Here is a 22,782-nt window from a genome sequence, read left to right on the forward strand (position 1 = left end):
AAGCGGTTTGGGTGGGTAAGGACGTGTTCACATGTGGTTTGGTCAGATAAAATAAATTCTGGTGCAACTTCTCTGTTGTTGGAGCTTCCAAGTGTAAACGCAGCTTAAAATAATGAACAAACAAACTAATCACAATGCATATAATAACAGCATACTGATTGCACTTCACATTTATTTATAAAAAGGAAAACATTTGACCCTTTTTATTAAGATAATGCTCTCATAATGATAAAAAACCTAAAGAAATATCGGCAAAAGTTCAGCAAACGTGACCAGAAAATAAACTGGTGTAAAACAACACGCATCTAAAAGCAACCAAGCTGAAGAAGCCTTTCTGCTGTTACATTTATATTAATATTATGGAAGTACATTAAACAGAAGTATACTGAATGCAGGTCCAACTTAACATGTGCCTTCTTTTTTAGCAAATCACACTGATATGGAGTCTCATGAATAAAATATTTGGTCATTCTCTATTTTGGATTAATACAGAGTCATTTATGACGAATGAATATGTAACAATGGTCCACAGGTGAAGTAACTGTTAAAAACAAAAAGGAAACTACTGAACTGTAATGTAGTTTGGAATAAATCTTGAACGCTTACCAGGGAAACTGCTTGTTTGTCTTTCTCTAAGATGACCAAGAGCTACAAATGTCTGCTTCCCTGGAATTTGAACAGGAATTATTTGAAACAATATGAAACGGAAACATTTAATATCCTATTATTAGAAGTGAAAGTCAAACCTTGTTATTTTAATATGTGTAATACCTTTAAAGTGTCATTTTCAGAACGGCGGGAAGCTTCAAAGTGTGAAAAGAGAGCAAAGCCTGAATTCAGCACAGCTGGAAAACAGGATATACGTGACAATTATGATTATTCTCGCTGCAGAAAATCCTTATATCTCAATTCTCAAATGCACTGGAATGTAGCTTCATTTACATCTTAAATTAGTGCATGATGTCTGTGCTTTGCAAACGATAAAATGTGCGGCTAACATATCAGGAATCACACTATGATTGATAAATACCGATAAGACTTTCTTATCCTGAGAAGGAACATACCATTCGATTAGTACAGAAGGAAGTTAGCTTAACTGAGTCACAAAGAAGAAGACATTGTGACATGATTTTTGGTATACCATTTCGGACTAATATACTGGACAGTACATGCAAATCCGAATATAGTGTTTACTACAGTATTTTACTGTTAGTCAGCAGCACTAATGTCATATGAAATGGCTCAACGGGCTACATAAGCTTATTGCTGACCTCCCTATTTAATATGTAGTATTTCAAGCCAAGATCCGTCACAGTCGTTATGTAAAGGCGCCCATTTCAAAGCAATCGCTTTGAAAAATGATCAAATAATTTCAAGCTACTAATCTCGTGTGCTATATAGTGTACGATTCTCCTCTAGTGAAGTGCTTCTTTCCATTAGGCACTGCTTTGAGCAATCCGCACGTCTCGCTCATGTTGCACGGTTGTGAATTAAGGTGAAGGACTTGCTCCAAACGCTGTCTGGACACAAGAACTCAGGGTGACGAAAGGCACGGGTTCGCAAGCGTGTCCAACTGACTTCAAATCCACAGGCTCAGATCATCCACACCAAGAATTCCATGTAAAGTCTGTAGTGTTAAGAGTCTCCAAACAGTGAGCTGAAGCTCTATCATCAAGACAAACTCATTCTGCGTTAGCGGCTGAGATTCAATATCAAAGTATCATATCAGTATACGCTAACGGAATTTGTCCTTGTGATGGGTGTAACGTAATGTGACTTTGTGCTAGGGTTAGGCATGGATGATATGGTGGAGAGTTGAACTCGGGTTAGTTGGTGGAAATTTGTTGCACTGGGTGTGGCAGTTTGTGAATGGACATGTGCTCAAGTCTCAAAATACTTGTAGATGGAGGTGACGTAAGTCATAACACTCTGCCAGTCCGGTCTTTCTGTATGGACCATGTCATTGATGTCCTGAAACAGAAAAAGAGAGAATTGTTCAGATCTCAACTGAACAAGCAGAAATTATTGAATCTTTTCAACTATTGCACAACCACTAGCATGTAAGACTTTAGTTTAAGTACCAATTCTTATTATTAACTAGTGACATATTTCCTGTCTATTATTAAAATATTGGCTGTTTATTAGTACTTCTAAAAGTATGAACATATTCTACATCCCTAATCGTAATACCCAATCCACTACTAACCAATAATAAGCAGCAATTAGGAGTCATAATAATGTATTGTAAATAGTGAGAATTGTACCTTAAATAAAGTGTTATCCACTAGTTTTCCAGTATTTGAAGGCAGTAAAAAATAAATAATTCTAGGGTTTGTTTTCAACAAAACAGTGTTTTGGGGGACTGTGAGTTCAAATGAGTTTCAAAGTGCACGTTTTTGAAAAATATATTAGTTTTATCTTTATGTAAATAAGACAAAAAACAACATTTTGTTAAAATGGTGACATCACACGCTTGACATTTGGTGTATTATTGGATGCTGTTGATTTGTACATCTCCACTAAGCAACTTAAGAAAAATATTAAATGGGAAAAAAAGCACACAATACTCAAATCTCAACCATCTGTTTTGTAATTATCATCACTACTTACTGTCACAGAAGCTTAATAGACTGGTAATATCAACAAATTCAAAATAAAATCAAAAATAAAGCGTAGTTAAAGGGATAGTTCACCCAAAAAATTTCATTCTGCCATCATTTGCTCACCCAAAACTCATTAAGTTTCTTTCTTCTGTTGAACACAAAAAAAGATATTTTGAAAAATGGCAGCCATTGACTTCCATTGTAATTTTTTCCTACAATGGACGTTTATGCGTGCCAGCAAATGTCATCTTTCGTGTTCAACACAAGAAAGAAATTCATAATGGTTTAAAACCACATGTGAATGACTAAACGGTAAGTTCATTTGAATTTTTGGGTGAACTATCTCTAGCTAATCAATTTAGAAACCTAGAAGTGATGGATTTATGAATGGATCACTGAATGACTCAATTGATTTGTTCAAAAATAGATTCATTCAGAATCAAGGCACAGCATTGTTGCTCTAAGAAGCGATTTTGAGAATTGTTTAAACTATTTTCCTTTGCTAAAATGTTACTCACTAAACATTAACTTGTTTTTTTAACCATTTTATACCTTACTTATATGTAATAAATATAAATAACACAGCCCCATAGTACATCACTATGCTTTCTTTACTACCAATTTGTTTAGTTTATTTTGTTATTAGCAGCAGGGGGTAGGTTTGTCACAACAATCAATATATCAACTTATCATACAACACATGGATATGACCTCAATCATTTTTTGGTGATGCAATATATATCGCCCATACATAAAAACCAATTCTAGCCTCCATTTTAGTCGCAACATCTCTATCTCTATTGGAAGTGTCAGTGTGGTTAAAAAACACTATAGTATTTACTATAAATGAATATAGTATATTTTCATGTGGGTGCCTGACACCTGAAAATAGATCTGGTAGCAGATATCGCAGCCTCTGTTACTTTTTACCTTGCATATTTTTGTTAACATATTTAATATTATTTATTTAGAATAAATGTTTTTACATTCTGATTCCAATGCCCAATTATCAAATTGTTTAAATGACTGTAATTAAATAATCTTGAGTATAAAATAAGATGTGTTCTTTGGAAGAGTGTACTTGCATTATGATGTTATTATATTGTCATTCAGGCATTATATAATGAGTGGCACAAAATGGTCTTAAAATGACAGTAATGCCGTTTATTGCAATATATTCTGGTGCAATATATCGTACAACAAAAAAATAGATATTGTGACAGGCCTAGCAGGGATGTCACAGCGAAAACCTTTTAGCCTTTTCTACTTTATTTGCAGTAAATGTCGATAAAAAATAAATTTTACCAGACATGCATGTACAATTACACTGTACATTTACATACAACTGAGTATTCTTGATATCATCGCTGTGATGAGTCAAATCCATTCGGTGAACTCCATTCAATGTGCAATTGTAGCATCTGTAATAGTGCAAATAAAGTAAAAATAATAATGTGAAATATTTTTTTCCCCTCATCATATTAAATATAAATTTATCATGAACAAATTTCATTCTTACTAAAAATGTTCATGACTTGTGATATACTTTAGTCACATTTAGTTACTTCAGATTCTCAAGACCTTCAGAGGTGTTTTCAGCATGTGAACATGTTTAAGTAGTGGTTCACAATAAGGAAACAATCCTATACCCTGCACTATAAATAACCAGCGCTGGCTGATAATTAAGTGTTTCCAGCTTTTCACCTGCTTTCAGCTTACAGGATGGGAGTGGATGACAGAAATAATCCACCTCCATGATTAATAGGCTGCTTTACATCTGCATCAGGTCTGTGTGCACGTTGCTTATTCGCAAACGCTCTGACAACTAAACATGTCCAAACTACAGGCTCACTTCGTCAGCTGGCCTCAATGAGCCTGTTGTGTTCAAGCTAATACTAAAATACCCAAAGCTCTTACCAGAGTGGACTTGATGCCCACGCTTTCTGCTGCTTGGAAGGCCAGGGTGAAATTTCGTCTCTGAAAACAAATAGTTGTGAGATTAATGACAAAACCGAGATTAACCTAAAAACAATGTTCTTATAAGCTTGACAAATCTTTAGTTTAATACTGATTTGTGCAATGTAGAAATACTGATATTCATTAATTAATGGTGATAATGAACATTCACGATAATGATATTATCGGCACTTGAAAATACTGTGAATAATTATTAGTTATTTAATCTTTTAGAGTGCCTTTTGAGAATATTCAGACTGTTGTATTGGCAGTGGTTGTTCATCACAACACCAAATGCTTCAAGACATTTTCAAACATTCACATGCTAATCTGGCCTAAGTTCATTCATAAGTTCAAATCATGTCAGTTAACTAAAGTCAAAGTAATGATAGCTACAAAAGCATTTATTAATGTCTTAGTTAATGCCTAATAATTCATTTAAAAAGTCATAATGGTTTTATATAATAGAGTTAATAACTAATACAATAGTTGATTTTTTTTATTAACTTTAACAAACAACTTAAACTTGATTATAAAATAACTAAAACTTGATTATAAAATGGTAGCTATTTTACTTTATCATTCATCTTTTGCAATTGAATTTGTTTACAACATTTATTTAAGGTCTTTGCACACTGAAGTCCGAAAGTTTCGTATGTTTTTTCCGTATTCATATACAAAAAATTCATCACGTAAACAAACCTTCCACACAGTGCGATGTGTATTTATCCATTACAAAAAAGCACAAAAGATTTCGGATACCTTTTTCGGATGAAAATTTCACATTCAGTGGGCAGTAATATTTCAGGTTATTGCACAATGAATCCGAAATTTTCATCTGGAATTTTTTTTTTTATTATTTAAAAATGTATTCGACCTCATGTTGTCAGTCATATTGACACACTGCCTCCGAAACTTTCGTCCGTCATAAAAAAATTAGAACCAGGTTTGACAGTTCAGAGCCATTGTACAAGCGAAAAGATAAATATAAAATGACATTTGAGCTATAGATAACTTTATGACTAACACAGTGCATAAAATAAAGACATACTGGTTATAGACATGATAAAAGAAAGCATGATCCGCTTTCGTTCTGTTGCTTCGACACGTTAACTCGGTCGCCATCTATTATAATGTCTATAATAGAGCAGCTCTTTTATAAGCTGAACTCTCCTTCCTCTATTTGCATTATTGGATGAACACAATAATGTAGCCTATTCCTTTCTTTTTCTACTTTGGAGAAGAGAGAGGAGAACAACGCATTTTTTCATAATGGACTAATTAATACGCATTGGACTCAGTGTGCAAGGTTTGTTTACGTGACAAATTTTTCACATCTGAATATGTAAAAAACGCATATGTAAATTTTGGACTTTGGAATTTCTGAATTTTGGACCTTTACTCTGAACATGTACATTAAATTTTTATACCTGTTATATATTTTAAATAAATAATATATTTTGCTTAGGTCATTATGGTGATGATAACCTATATTATGATAAAGCATCAGCAATTAAATAGTTAACAACACTGGCAGCCAAGTTCAATGATATTGAACCATTTTAAAGTGTGTTTAGATGTTCTATTTCAGTTCTATTTTAGGGACATCCCTGCACAAAGAATTACGGGGGCCCGAAGTGTCTATTTTTGAGGACTTAAGTTTGGAAGGACACTTCAATATGGCTGCCGTGTTTGTTTTCACAACAAAGTGCCCTTAAGAGTGTGATATATCCAGTCTGGAATGCACTGTAACTGAATTCTTCTTCTATTATTTAGTCATACTTGCCTTGTCCTGACTGCTGAGCTCTTGATAGGGAATGTGAGCAGGCAGGTACGTGTGAAGGACAGCACAGAAGGCCAGTCCATCATTCCAGCTGCTGCTGAAGTTAGTAATGTCAATGTTCTGCATAACAAACAATAACAAAAAAAAAAAGCATACTGTAGGATCATAATGCATGATGCATTTAAAAGTAGGTTAGAGAGAGAGTTTCAACCTGATTCAGTTGAAGTTGTATAATTAATGCAATTCAATATGCCACATTAAGTAAACCCTTACCCTACACCGCAGCATTTTCTCATATTACTGTGGTGTAAAATGTAGATAGATGCAGATTTCCTGTTCATAGAAGTTCTCCAACAACCTTATCTGAGCTCCAGTCAAAATAACATGGTTTAGATCTATTTCAATGGCTTGAAGGTCAATTTTCACTATAATGTGCAGCAGAAGAGCATACGGACTCATCATTCTACTTCTGAAGCATCGGGCACATCAGTTCTTCTTCCTTTAGAGACATTTAAAGTGTACGTTTACTCTAAAGTAAAAATTCTGTCATCATTTTCTCACCCATGCCATACCAATCATATAAGGCTTTTGTTCATTTTTGTTTCCAAATTTAAGACATTTCAGTCCCTCCATTAAAAGTAATTTCACCCAAAACATTGACCCTTCAAAACAATCATAAAATTGTGCAAAAAAAATTATTTAATCCAATTCTACTGAAGAGACATTATCTCCTTGTATAATGGACAGACTTGATTTATGTTTGTCTTCACATACATACAATAGAGATTGAAGAGCGAACATAATCAGAATTTCAAACATACTTTCTTAACATGTAAGAACAAAACTCACTGGTTCCTGCTGAAGCTCAAACATGCTGTGAAACATGCAAGAATGAACCTGAGTTTCTATGACCAAACCTGAATGTTGTAAACCATGCTTATGAGTGTTTATGTAGCAGTGTTTATGTGTGTATATGAAGCGGTCATGACTCTTGAGGATTCAAATTCATTAGGATTTCTTAGTAAACATTTTGGACTATCAGAGCGTTGGTAAATTCATTCGTGTTCTGAAGATGAATACTATTTTGGGTTTGGAGCAAAATGAGAAGAAATTTTTGTAATTACCACGATAATAATGTGCAATATCTGTGTCGCAGAGAGGTGTGATAAAAGTATTTCACAAACTTTGTGTCTAGCATTTGTGTGTTGCATGAAGACTGAGTGGTCCTTGTTCTCCGACTCCATTGTTAACGCAGCCGTGAGGAGCTGTGGCCATAATGTCTGTGGTGCCTGTTGGGGCGGCAATCCACAAACTCGGTGGTGGACACCGGAAGTAAGGGATGCCGTCAAGCTGAAGAAGGGGTCCTACAGGGCTTGGTTGGCTTGCAGGACTCCAGAGGCAGCTAATGCCTCTAGATAATGCCGGACAATGTTGTTCGGTCGGCTTCATCGAGCATGGACCTTCAACATGCACTGAGGCAGTTTGCTGCCAAGTGTAACGTGGCTGGGATGAGAATCAGCACCTCCAAGTCCGAGACCAAGGTGCTCCACCAAAAAAAGGTGGTTTGCCATCTCCAGGTTGGAGGAGTTTTGTTCACGAGTGAGGGAAGGATGGAACGTGAGATTGACAAGCGGATTGGTGCAGTGTCAGCAGTAATGCGGTCAATGTACTGGTCCTTTGTGGTAAAGAAGGAGCTGAGTCGAAAGGCAAAGCTTTCGATTTACCGGTCAATCTACGTTCCTACTCTCACCTATGGTCATGACCGAAAGGATAAGATCTCGGATACAAGCGGCCGAAATGAGTTTCCTTCGCAGGGTGGCAGGGCGGATCCATACGGATTTTTTCCCACCGCAGCCTTGCTTTTGCTTTTAAAATGGCAGCCACGTGAAATCAGTCTGTTGGCTATATCGGCCACAAAGATGACCTTTTAGTGCCTCAGCACAGAGAGTATTTTAATGGTGGAAGTAGTCAAGTGAATGAAATAACAACGGTGTGTCTGAATCAGAACATCTGCAGAGATTTTCAGTTATTCATGTTATTTTAAAGTCTAAATGTTTACAATTGACAATTTAAGCAAGATTTAAATGTAATTCAATCTGAATAATATCTATTAATAGTGTATTTTAGTGTGATCATTGTAAATAAATGATAAAAAAAACTCTATATCGCAAGAAATATTGTTATTGAAGAACTTTTATTTTGTGAACTAATCTTTTAATGAAGAACCAGTGATGCATATCAGAGTAAGAGAAGATATAACCTTATTTTACAAGATCAGCCAGTCTTTATTACATGAGAGCAACTCCACGATTGTTCTACAGGGTTGAGTAGGGCGTGTTAAGAGGAATTAGGGACATAATTTGCTTCTATATTATTTTACAGGTTGAATCTAATTCAGAAACATAATGATGTTTTTCTTCCAATTCTTGATCACTATTGGTTTCATCAGTTGTGTTGTCGGCTATTAGTTTCACGTGTGAAGTCTTGGCGTTTAACAGTGGCTACCACAATCAGATAAAGCTCATGTTTACTCTGGTTTTCTACGACACATGCAAACACATGAAGTAACAGTAACGTTAAGCTTAAAGAAGTGGAAAACAAGACCAAATGACGTCTAAAAGCAAAAAATAAATAAAAAATCTATTGACAAACCAATAAAAAACTATAGAAGACTTTATGTAGCATAAAGAAAATGCAGTCATTTACATGACAAATGCCCTGGTGATGTAAATTGACAGAGTTTGTTCTCAGAAGTGCTGCTGATGAGCCTGTTTTGCGTCAAGTGCCATTTAAAATGCCTGAGAAATCCAGCGCACTTCCTGGTGAGAATCTTGATAAACAGTGACTATGACAACCACACTAAAGCTTTAGTGGAAGAGAAACACCTTGGCTGAAAGTAGGAAAGAGCATTTCACTAAAATCTGGGAATATCTCCACAGTAGTATTGCATGAGGCACCATTTTGCCTCTTATTTTGAGCAAAGATCTCATATTAGAGTTGCCAAGAATAAAATTTCAAGGACAATGGAACAACAAAGTAACTTTATTAGCTGGGCAGAATTTGTATTTAACTGATAAGTTATGCAGAATAATTGTTTATTTTCTTTTATTCTGTATTTTTTTAAATACAGTAGCCATACAACAAAACATTCACAAACAAAATAAATGTATGTATTTCAGTTTTTCTTATCCCATGCACAACAGAACATCGAAGTATAAAACGAACAGATATGGAGCTGTGATGATTTATCATCAACGCAAATATTTATATAAGTGATATTGAAACTAGTGCAATGTGGGAAATGTCTCACTTGTCTCTCACCCATTCAAATGTGTGTGTGTTGGTACGTGTTTTGTGTGCTTTAAAATTATTACATTTATTTGAAGTCATTTTGGAATACAAGCCTCACTACATTTCATACAATAATATATGCAAAGCATATCTCAGTGACGGATTTAGGCATGGGCAACATGGGCGATCACCCAAGGCAGTATCTTAGGGGCGGCAAGGGGAGATGCTGGTGCAAAAAAAAAAAAAAAAAAAAACATGCCCAAATCAACTGTGCCCTAGTAAAAGCTTTGAGATGTGATTTACTTTATGCAAGTGTATTAATTTAGAGTGGTATTCCCAGAATAAAGTTGTTGGGGGCCATTCACATTTGGTATCTTTTGCACGCGCAAGTTTGTTACTCTCTATCTGCAAACTAAACAATGCTGGTGAACGTAAATTGACACGCATGGAGGAAACCATTCCCATGTGCCTCACACGCTGCTCCTGCTCCCGGTGTGAATCCCGGTTGTTAACATGCACACCGATAAAATACGCCACCTATGCTCTGTGAAACCGGAGTGACAACAGCTTTTAGTGCAGAGATGTCGGCACGCAGCAAGTTTTGCAAGGCGACAAAACTAAAGTTGATATTATATGATGATGATTTTATTTTGACTATGCATGGCTATTAGAAGAAATATGAGTCAGTGAGGTAAGACTACATTAATTCTGAGTTGGGTCTAAGACTACAGATATTTCTATAAAACATATATTTTTATTGTATTCTATAGAATTGTCTCTAATATTCATGCAAAAGATTTCTTAAGTGGTATTAGCTTAACACTCCAGTTGTGTCTTTAGATTGTTTTCCAGTTAAATTTAAGATTGATTTCCGTTTTTTATTTAGAATAATAATTATTTAATAATAATTTATTTATTTTCAATAAATATAAATAAATTGTTTTATTTATTGAAAACAAATTAATATATTTATTTAGAATAAATATTTAATTTATGGGGGGGGGGGGGGGGGGGGGCATAATTAATGACTTAGCATCAAAAAAAGGCAAGAAAGTTCCAGATATGCGGGTGTATATGGGGTGGTTCGCCCAGGGTGTCTTTTAAACTATATTAGACATGATATGATATAATATAATCTGATATGATATAATAAAAAAATACCAACCTGATAACCCTCCGTCTTCTTCTGACACCACCTCAGCAGTGCATTTCTTTTAGAACCACCATACTCCCGAGCCAAAGCTGACAGAGGGTCTTTTCGCTCCTCTCTATATGCATAAAAGCAACATAAAAATTTTGACTTTAGACCTTAAGAATTCATGCTATTATTTAAACTACTGATTATTTCTATTTATTACAAATACAATGTTTCAACTTATTTCAGATTCATATCACTAAATATTTAGAAATTTTGAAGGTGCATGCAAACCTAAAATACTTGAAACATGCAAGTGTTAGATTGAGCTGTAGGGCAGGCTTTGTACCGAAGGCGGCTGCGTGCTGTGGGGTTGACGGAGGCTGTGGGAGAGGAAGAAGAGGACAGAGCCGCAGCAGAGCTCATGCTTATCAGAGAGGAAGCCGGACCTCCATCAGGAACACTGATATCCCGCTTCGGCTCCTCACTGCTTCTCCGAGACACTAAACAGCGGTCAGAGAAAACATCTCGTCATCGCTTGGGTAACAGTAGTAGAGGAATACAATTCTTCTTTATATTAAAGAGATCATCATTTACTCATTTCACTTGTTCCAAAACTTTCTTGTTCTGAAGACTGCAATTGACTTCCATAGGATTTTTTTTGTTCCTACCATGTTAATAGCTTTTCCAACATACTTCAGAATATCTTGAAATTCATAAATATTTAAGAACCCCTTGAACAAGACTAAATAGTGAGAAAATCTTTATTTTGAGGTGAACTATCCCTTTAATCTGAAACTGCAGTCAAGTGCATAAGATACAGAATCTGATAACTGTATATTTTAATATGTACAATGCAGTAATTATTAGACAACACAAGACCAACTTCAGTTTTTCCAGAGTTAAGAAATTAATTACTTGGTAGAATAACCCCAATTTTAGAATGTAACAAATGATAACTAAATGATAAATAAATAAATAAATAAAATGGTTCTAGGAGACAATATTTAAATGTGTAGTTTAGAAAATAGTCTAGAATTTTTATTAGACCTCTATAGAATAAAACAAATATTTACATTTGATTTAAAACTCCCATAAATAGTAAATCCAGAGAAACTCTTAAGAATTGTTCAAGTGGCCTCCTAAATCTTTCTATAGCTGCATTTTAAATTTGAGTTTTTTTTTCATGTGATGACTAAACAGGTCATTACTAGTGTTCGGTGTCACATGAGCCTTTAGAGATCCTTCTAGTATGTTAAATTGCTGTTCAAAGTCAAGGTTTATTATAAAACATGGTGTCTGTATTTGCTTTTAAAGGGGTCAAAGCTTCACCTGTGATGGCCTTTGATGTATCCATATTTGAGACTCTCTGAAGAGCTGAAGCTGGACGACTGCTGTTGGCTGCTCTGAGTAGATGTTCAGCTAAAGACAGACAGACAGACAGACAGAGCGAGAGAGAGAGAGATGTTACGTCATAATCAAAATTTCAATATCGCTTATCAGTTCATCCGAGAGCTAAACAGAATGAACTGTGCAGTTTACAAACATGCTTGACAATAAAAGCTTATTGCACATTAAATCACGACAATCACATTTCAAGTATAATCAAGGAAATCAATCTGTAAAAAGGAAAGGATCATTAGAGGGAAATGAAATCAATGCTGATAGCCGATGGGTCTTAATAGAGTGTCCTCTACTAATATTGGCACTCTTGGTAAATATGAGAAAAGAACACTGTGGAAAAAACCTTTTTATTCTGTAACCTTTTGATCTTTTGCTCAAAATATTTATAAAAAAAAAAGTCTCTCATTGGGAACAAGCTGTTGGAAACACAACACGGCTGTATCAGAAAATGAATATCTTAAAAACACGTGTGCCATAATTAGTGGTATTAATAGGAATTCATAAAAGCAAAGTATTTTGTAAGGTCATTCCCACTGATACTTTTTTATTTTTAACATACCTGGGTTATTATAAACAGGATGTTAAACTATTTGTTACTATTAATATTATTACTATTATTGTTATTATTAACTATTTACTACAATTGCTAAACCATGAGCTCCTGTTTCACAGGGGTAAAAATATGAGAAAACAATCACTCCATCATCAGAGTTCCCACTTTAAGACAAATAGCAAATTCCCTGACTTTTTCCTGACTTTCACTGACTGAAAAGTGAAATTTCTATGCTATCTAATAAGCATGGTTGAAAAATTGAAGATATGCATGACTGCCTCTTTTCCATTTTGAAGATTCAAATATTCATTAGGTAGGCCACTATGCCATTATTTATTTTTTACTGCTCACTGCATGAGAAACTATCACCAACCAATAAGAGTGATTGTACACAAAGCAGACTGGCTGAAAATATTGTTAAGGGCCAATTGTTAAACGTGATATTTGCTTTAACTTGCGCATGGTGACTACCGTCATGTGTGTGCGTGCACACACAATCCACACAGCCTTTGCTTCTCACTCATACACATTCTATCTCTCCGTCTCTCACAGACACACGTAGGTGTTCACCGCGCACAAGTTAATTCCAGATCCATTAAAATAAATACAGGAACGCAAAACAACAAATATCAGACATTTACTGGAACAGAATCCGGCCAGATCCAGCTCAAATTAAGCACTGGTTTAAGTGGGAAAAAATATCAGAAGTCACGAAATTTCTACATTACCACAAAGTGTATAGAATGGTTTCAAGAAAAAAAGCCTCTATTGTAATCCAAACTCAAGCATCTTCAGGTTTTGTTTTTTTTAATAGTATTTTAAGCAAAAGCCGCTTTATTGATTACATTGAGAAATTTTTCTTTCAGTTATTTATCTTTTTATCCTCTTTGATTTTTGTGTTTATTACTATTATTAATTATCTTTTTTACACCTGTAATTTCAGCTTGAAGAATAGAAAGCTTGAACACTATTATATGTTCTATTTTCAGTAGGGGTTGTGGGGTTTCAAATGTGCATACTTGAAACATTTACAAACAATCTTAAGCAAAGGATCAAAAGTTTATGGTGATGCTACTTTTTTCACAGCCTCATATATACCAATGGTATCAATATTGTCAGCATTGTAGCTGTAATGGGCCAGATTGGGCAACCAAGTTATCATCACGCCAATCAAAACACCATCATTTCCACCAAAGTTGATAAGAGTTCCCTGTAAACTGAAAAACAAAACATATCAGAAAGGGCTCTATGTTCCATCGTGCACGTTCACAAACAGACGGCTTCTCGCTCCAGCATAATAATGGTGAACATGAGTGGGGAGGGGGCTTGAAACTCAAGTATTTGTTCATACGTGATGTTTTTTCACACGAGTTATTACATAGGAGTTCATCTTGAGTTCAGTGCTGCTTTTGCAGGGGTCATAAACCACCGTGTCAGGAAAATGTCTGTCTTTTATGAGGAAACTGCCTCCCTGAGTCAAATCTCACTGCACCAGTGCAACTTCTGGAGAATTCTATGATTCACAGTATGATTGTGATTTTTGGTTTTACAATAGGTCCAAATGATTTTTTTTTTTTAAATAAATAAAAATATTCAGGCAGGCAGGGCAGGGTGGAGCAGCAGAACATGCACCCCACACCTTTTGACTAACACAGGTCCAGTTTACTGTGATTAACCTTTCTTTAAAAAATTATATTAATTTGTCGGCGCCAGTGGTGTAGTGGTTAGTGCGTCGACACATGCACTCCGGTGCTCACGGCCTCACGGTCCTATGCCTATCCTTCCCATCTCTCTGCTCCCCATGCTTTCCTCTCAATATTTTCTACTGTCCTGTCTAAGAAAGAAAACCCCAAAAAAAATTATTATAAAAAAATTATACTCTTTTTATATGCATTTTTACATGAGATGCCACAAACTTTAAATAACTTCTACTGGACTAGAAATTACAATATTACAACTAATAAAGTTTGATTAATAGGTTTCCTGATTTTAAATGTTTTGATGTTGGTCTCAGGCAATGTTTTATAATCATTTATAAAAAATCTGAGGCGCACAGTGGTGCAGTGGGTAGCACGTTCACCTCACAACAAGAAGGTCTCTCGTTCGAGCCTTGGCTGGGTCAGTTGGCATTTCTGTGTTCTCCCCATGTTGGCGTGGGTTTCCCCCACAATTCCAAAGACATGCATTATAGGTGAATTGGGTAAGCTAAATTGTCCGTAGTGTATGTGTGTGAATGAGTATGTGTGGATGTTTCCCAGTAATGGGTTGTGGCTGAAAGGGCATCTGCTGCGTAAAACATATGCTGGATGCGTTGGCGGTTCATTCCGCTGTGGCGGCCCTGGATTGATAAAGGGACTAAGCCGAAAAGAAAATGAATGAATGGATTTAAAATCAGGGTTATTCAACCAAAGACTGATTGCTTAACTTTTTGTTATTTTGACCAATTTTCCTTTTATGCTCTAAATGACATTTAGATTTTTCATTTAGAACATCATCAGTTCCTTACAAAATAAATAGTTGTTTTGCTCAAACACATGACTGACAATTAAAAATCCAGAGAAACTGAAATTAGTGAGATTAAAATAAGACGAAATATCTACAGTACACTCAGAAGATACATCGCAGGAAAATTAAATATAAACTTGTTCCTGAAAAACAAAAGCATTTCTAATCAATAATAGAAAAAAAATGTAATCCTACAAATCAATAATTCAAAAAGGCACAAATTAGGGCTGCACAATATATCGGTTGTGCATCAATATGGCAACTTGTTTATCTGCAATATTCACATCGCAGGATTACACAGAATTATGATATTATAGTTGAACAGGAACCCCAGTTCATACCATACATGATTTGTTGAGTCATTGCTAATTTTAACCAATTGATCAGTTAGTTTATCATCTGCATATGTTTTTAAAGCATTTCAAGCCACTTTCATTTATTTAAGCACAAGAAATTACGTTTGTAACTTTAGGAACGATTCATTTTATTTATGTGCTAATACAATGAAGATACACTGTACAGTGTTATTTTACATTTGATTAATCTATTGTACCTGAATCCTGCTAGACTCCCAGACAGTCATAAATTATGATTTATTTCATCTGAATCTTTGCTGTATAGTATCTATCAATGCTTATGTTTGGTATACTGTATTTTAAGCAGCTGCACTCTCATACAAAACCATCTCATTTAAAAAAAAATTATGAATTCTTTTCAAATAGAGCTATTCATTTCTTCTGGTGAAATTATACTCAATAAATCACAATGTGTATCCCAGAAAACTATAAAATCACAATGTCAGTTTTCCAATATCGTATAGCCTCAGCACAGATAACACTTTACAATAAGGTTGTATTCCTTCATGCTAGTTAATGCATTTACTAACATGAACAGACAATGAACAATACATTTAATACAGTAATGTTCATGTTAGTTAATGGTATATGAAAATAAAGTTGTTCATTGTTAGTTTGTGTTAACTCACAGTGAATTAACTAATGTCAACAAGCATAAGTTTGGATGTTGATAATGCACTAGTAAATGTTAAACTATGATCCACCTATTTTACCCCTTTTTCAAGATTTAAGTCTTTTGTGTCTTAAGAATGTGTCTGTAAAGTTTCAGCTCAAAACACCCATCACATTATTTGTTATACCTTTTAGAATCTCTGGACGCGTCAGATAAACAGCACAGTGACAGACAGGAAGGAATCAGATCTCACGTAACGTTTAAGAGAAATACTTCAGTAAGAACTTTGCCAAAGATTATTTGATGTATTTGTTGTGGAGTTAATTCAAGCCTTTCTGCAACGATGAGTCCCACACAATGTCATTACAAAGTTCCCGCAAACACAGACACACACACAGCACGCGTTTAACTTTGCACTGTTTTTGCACAGCAAACGTGACAGAATACACATTGATATCCACTGCAGTATGAATATCCATTATGTTAATGTGCAAAATAAACCTGATTTAACATCCACAAACTGGAATTGAAGCGTCTTCTTTTATAATTATACTGACATGCGGCTGTGGTGATAAATTACAGCGATTTTACTGTCTTTATTGCAAACATGCACTGTTTTAAAAAGGTTTTAAACTTGTAAAACTAATTCTTGATCACATTTGATGATGACTGATGATCACAGAGAGCTGAACAGATCTTTTAATCCCAGTTGCTTTATGCACATCCTGTCTAGTTGATATGATTATACGTGTTTCTATGAAGACATGTTAAAACGCAGCTGTCAATCAATTCAGTGGGTGGGGAAAACCGCACACCTATGTCAGGTTACATTGGGCCTGAAAATGGGAGGGATTTAGATCCTATTTTAACGTGACTTATTGTGTTTCTATCACCCCAATATGACTGTGGACACACTATACCTGCACACAGTTCTGTCCAAACAGCTTCCAAAAGATGATTTTCATCATAGGTGCCCTTTAACTAACGTCAACTAATGAAACCTTATTGGAAAGTGTGACCCAAATCAATCAGCATACTGAAAGAAACTGTCATTATACATTAACATACAATGATCAGTAAATCCCTTTAAAAGGACAGGAAAAAGGTCATTAGTGAACGTGTGTTACCTGGCATGCTGATGTCTGTGTAACTGGGTCTCTTGTCTGCAAGTGAGGAGAGAGGCTTTGCAGCAGCCATGGAGCCAGTGATGGAGTGTCTCTGCACACAAATAACATACACAACAGTTAAAAAAAAACATCTCCAACATATCAGCTTACACACATATGACTGAACAACAAGCCGCTTCAGGTGAGACAGGATAATGAAAGGAAGTCATAAAAAGAGAACTATCCACAGCACTACTGAGATGGATTCATATCTCCATTTCATTTCAGAGCACTGCATGCTTTCTTCTGCACTTTGGAGAAAATAAGTCTCTGCATCTGATCCCTGTAAAAGGTCTCTTTCCCCTCATGACTTCTCCTGGACGCCTGAATCGCGGCCAGCTTCAGTTAAACCCCTTCAACGGCTACTCGATTTGGACATCAATCAAACTCCTCTCAGGAGGATAAGACTTTAGATCTATTTCCTCTTTGTCTGCTGTCCTTGCCTCACCTCTATAATGTCTGGACAATTCCATCCTTATATAACCTCGCTGCTGAAGATTTTTAAGAGTGTCACTTTGATAGATGCAGTCAATTTTGAGAAGCGATTGTATCCGCCGAGTGTTGGAATGGGCTGAGAAATGTGGCTGCTACGGTTGCAGCCACGCTGTTAAATACACCGTGTTTGGCTTCCAATTTGTGTAGATACACTGTAAAAATTTAGTTGACGTATTTTGTGATTCATGGGTGTTTTTCATTTATTTATGGTTAGAAATTGTGATGTTGATCTTTACTTTTCTTCGAAAATTCGATGCTAGACATTTTACTAGTTTGAAACAATATATAACAAATTTAATATAATATAATATAATATAATATAATACACTCACTGTCCACTATTACTGTACGTACACCTTATAAATACACACCTAAATAAATACATTCCTCAATACACATTACAGTACCTTACTAGTACTGGGTTGGACCCCCTTTTGCCTTCAGAACAGCCTTAATCCTTTGTGGCATAGATTCAACAAGGTACTGGAAATATTCCTCAGAGATTTTGGTCCATATTGACATGATAGCATCACTCAGTTGCTGCAGATTTGTCTGCACATCCATGATGTGAATCTCCCGTTCCACCACATCCCAAAGGTGCTCTTTTGGATTGAGATTTGGTGACTGTGGAGGCCATTTGAGTACAGTGAACTCATTGTTATGTTCAAGAAACCAGTCTGAGATGATTCACGCTTTATGACATGGTGAGTTATCCTGCTGGAGGTAGCCATCAGAAGATGGGTACACAGTGGTCATAAAGGGATGGACATGATGAACATGGGTCAGTTGTAACGAGTGGTTAATTGAGTTACTGTTGCCTTTCTATAAGTTTGAACCAGTCCGGCTGTTCTCCTCTGACCTCTGGCATCAACAAGGCATTAGCGCCCACAGAACTGCTGCTGACTGCATAGTTTCTCTTTTTCAGCCCATTCTCTGTAAACCCTAAAGATGGTTGTGCATGAAAATCCCAGTAGATGAGCAGTTCCTGAAATACTGAGACCAGCCCGCCTCGCACCAACAATCATGCCACGTTTAAAGTAACTTAAATCACCTTTCTTCCCCATTCTGATTCTCGGTTTGAAATGCAGCAGATCGTCTTGACCATGTCTACATGACTAAATACATCAAGTTGCTGCCATGTGACTGGCTGATTAGAAATTTATGTTAACGAGCAGTTGGACAAATGTGCCTAATAAAGTGGCCGGTGAGTGTATAATATAATATAATATAATATAATATAATATAATATAATATAATATAATATAATATAATATAATATAATATAATATAATATAATATAATATAATATAATATAATATAATATAATACTGTACAACGTAAAATTACTGGCAGTTTATTACCTGACTTTTGTACTGTAATTTATCTCACCACCAATGTATCAAACTATTAAAAATATCAAAGAAATTTCTTTTTTTCAACTTTTCAGCATCAAAAGTTACAATTTTCATCAGGCAATTCAGAAGCATATGACAAAATATGGAAAACTGTTAACTTGTGGAATTTTTATAGTGTATAGCTGTTGTCTTTAAAAATCACATTTTAGTCAACTTTTAAATGACATACCATTATTGCTGAATGGACATCAAGAGTTTTGGAAGAACAGTTATACACAGACACACATCTAAAATGGCCAAATTAATGGGTCAAATTGACCCTTTATGCTTTCATTTACCCTTCTGTTCGCAAGCTACTACAGTAGTCTATTAGCCTGTGAGATTAAAATAGAACTGGTTAAGAAATGCCTCGTCTGACAAGCTAGCTTAAACCAGACATCGTAAAAAAGCTGTGGTTAACAGCATTTTGCTGTTGTAAAAAAAGCTTCTTTTTATTAGCCAGAACAGGATATGAGGACAAACTAAACACTTCCCTGTCTTTGTGTTTTCTGTTAGCCTTCAGTAAGAAAGTTATCTTACTATGTTTTGACAGCACTAACTGTTTAAACAAGTTCTTTTGATTAGCACTTTTCAATAACTTCTCCTGAACTGGAAATTACAATGTTAAAGTTTTAAATAAAGTATTAGGTGTCCAGTGATGAGTAAAACACACGCACGCACGCACACACACATTTTCCATTTTCTTTTTGAAGAAATTACATAGACTTCTGTTGTTTAGCATAAATTTTTTAGTCATTTAGCCTGTATTTGAGAGGACAGTAGAATGACAGAAAGTGAAGTGGGAGAGAGAGGGTTACAGGTTAGAGAAAGTTCCACGAGCTGGGATTTGAACTTGAGATGCCTGAAGCACTGTTGCACTATATGTTGGATGTTCGTGTAGGTTTCTGCGTGCTCCTCTTTCCCCCACAGTCCAATGACATGGTTTAGGTGAATTGGATAACTAAATTGGCCATATTGTATGAGTGTGTGTGTGAATGAAAGTGTATGGGTGTTTACCAGTACTGGGTTGAGGCTGTTGGGGCATCCGCTGTGTAAAACATATACTGGAATAGTTGCCGGTCCATTCCGCTGTGGCGACCCCTGATAAATAAGGGTCCCAAAAAGGCTCGTAAGGGTATATAAATAAGTATATAAATAAGGGTATATAAATAAGGGTCCCAAAATGACTATCTGGGTTAGCGTTCTATCAGTGCCGTGTTTACACTGTAGGATGGATTGGCGACAGGATATTTCACACTGCATGACTTTAAAATAGCAATAATCACCGACAACTCTGTCCAAACTACATCTCACAACCAAACAAACGCGAGAAGTGACATAGCAACAATGCGAGGACAAGTAATATATCTTTTGTTATAAACTACATAATGGAAAAAGAAGGCTTTAGCTATAGAAATATCAACTTATGTTGCTCACCTGACTTTTGATGAGAATTTAGCGATTTCTCCTCAACTTTTTGTTACTTTTCGACCCGGTTGTGATATTGCTCAGATGACACGTCAAACAGATACAGGTGCTGCTGCCAAATTTACACTAGTTTTTCCTTCATTTCTTGGGTGCAAATAAACTGAAAATGAGCTCTTTTAACTTCTGCCCCAACCTGCCGCTGGCCTGCAGATACCCATACTAGTGGATGCTGCTCTCTCATTGGCTGTAGGTGATTGCGGATGTAATTTTCAGTCAGAACAAGTTTCAAACGGTATGATTTGAATTGACGACAGGTCCAGATAATTAGCATGCCAAATATCTCACGGGCGCCGGCGACTCATCTGCGATTCTCTCATATCGCGATTTGCCTGTGATTTCAGGCTTTTGTCAGCGATTTCTCAAAACCTGTTTGCGAGTCAAAATCGGGGTCAAAATCATGCAATCTGAACTCGGCATAAGTAGTGGAAAATCCTCTCGTTTTTCCCTTTTTGTTCTGTGTGCGTGTGAACTGTCAACACTCCCACAGTCAGACATGCTTTGCAAACCCACAGAGACGAGCCTTTTTGGGACTTAAAATAATTTGTCTGGCCCGGGTTTCTAAATCTCCTAAAATGTCTGGGATTCAACTTTTGCTTTCACTTTCTAAAGCTCGTATGCATTTTTTGCATTACTTAAGGATGAAAAATTACTCAAAAATTACATTAAAGACTACTTTCCACTTGCTTCATAACTGACAACGTGCACAGCTGCGAGACCGAGAAAAAAGGTAAATAATAGATACGTTAAATCTAAACGGCTCAGAAAAAACTTTAGTATATACTCAGAGGACGAAATGACTTGTCTATACTGGCTGCAGAATATATGTACACCATTAGTGGTTAATCAATGCATTTGCCTTATTTAAATAATCGTCAAGATTTAATTGTGTAATTGTTATATTTTTTAGAGATGTTGTCTGTTTTTATTCCTTTACCTGTCATTTATTTCTCATTTGTTGTATATTTTATTAATTTAATTATGTTATTATATTATATAGGCTTTTTTTATACACATCTAAAATACTTTGAAATTGAATGAGAGAGAGAAGCAGATTTTACCTGTCAGTAGGTGCACATGGCTCCTGAATAGTATAAAAGTAGGAGAAATAGTGGATTTCTTTATTTATTTCAACAGTCTTTTTTACTTTAACCCATTGAAGAGAAACAGTGTATAACAGTGTCATAATAAATAAAATTATTGCTAAAAATTAAATTGAGTTTTGTTTATCGCATACAGTTAACTACTTATGTGATGTGGGTATATGGTGTGCTTTAATCCGGCTACCAGGAAGTGAAGTGGAAGAGAGAGCGGGACAGGATCAGGTAAGTTCCACGAACTTGGGACGCCGAGAGCGCTGTTCCACTATATGTTAGGTCTATGACCACTTTGACCACACCAGCCTTCCATTATTTTTATATCAGGTTAATTATACTGTCTATGGCCTAATTCTACCCCTACCCCTAAACCAGCCCTCACAGAAACATGCTCCGAAACAATGCTCAAAGCTTGTCATCTTCTTGTGACAAACAGCTATTTGACAAAAAGCAAGACCGTGATCTGTTGGATGTCCTATATTTGTTCCTTTTGATGAACCCAAAAACTCAGTTTCACATCCAGACTGAATCAGAAGTCACGGCTGCGCAAGAAATAAAAAGCTGAAGGAAACCAAAAGTAGCCCACAATGGAAATTCCTCAGTCCTCGTGAATGAGCCGGAGCTGTGAGAACTGTCAAGAGGCCGGGATGAGGAGGAAGTGCTGCTATCTCAGCGGCTTCCTAGGTTCAACAGGCAGGAAGACCACCAGAACGCTACTGTTTGACCTTCGGTGTGAAAATAACTCTCTCTGCAGCGCTGTATTATGAGTAGTTAGTAAGGCACATTTACACGCACACCAAAAATCAACTCATTTATATGAATCATTGTGCCATTTTACATGCAAACCGATAACCTTTCAATAGAAGTAAATCACGTTTATAAGACTGTATTAATAAATCTGGTAGTGATGTAATTATCTATCTTCAAGTAACTCTTTTGTTATGTC

General features: G+C 35.8%; 1 protein-coding gene across 1 annotated transcript in view; it reads right to left on the minus strand.

Annotated features, from left to right (window-relative positions):
* Positions 1-331: 331 nt before the first annotated feature.
* Positions 332-22,782, minus strand: part of specc1la (sperm antigen with calponin homology and coiled-coil domains 1-like a) — a 61,665-nt gene continuing 39,214 nt past the window's right edge. The window contains exons 11-17 of the mRNA XM_056463445.1: positions 17,327-17,417; positions 12,101-12,190; positions 11,118-11,271; positions 10,799-10,901; positions 6,346-6,462; positions 4,521-4,580; positions 332-1,971 (exon numbers count right to left, since the gene is read on the minus strand). Coding sequence (XP_056319420.1) covers positions 1,882-1,971; positions 4,521-4,580; positions 6,346-6,462; positions 10,799-10,901; positions 11,118-11,271; positions 12,101-12,190; positions 17,327-17,417 — 705 coding nt within the window. The 3' untranslated portion in view covers positions 332-1,881. The remainder of the gene's footprint in view (positions 1,972-4,520; positions 4,581-6,345; positions 6,463-10,798; positions 10,902-11,117; positions 11,272-12,100; positions 12,191-17,326; positions 17,418-22,782) is intronic.

This window comes from Danio aesculapii, chromosome 8 (assembly GCF_903798145.1).
Source record: "Danio aesculapii chromosome 8, fDanAes4.1, whole genome shotgun sequence".
NCBI lineage: Eukaryota > Metazoa > Chordata > Actinopteri > Cypriniformes > Danionidae > Danio > Danio aesculapii.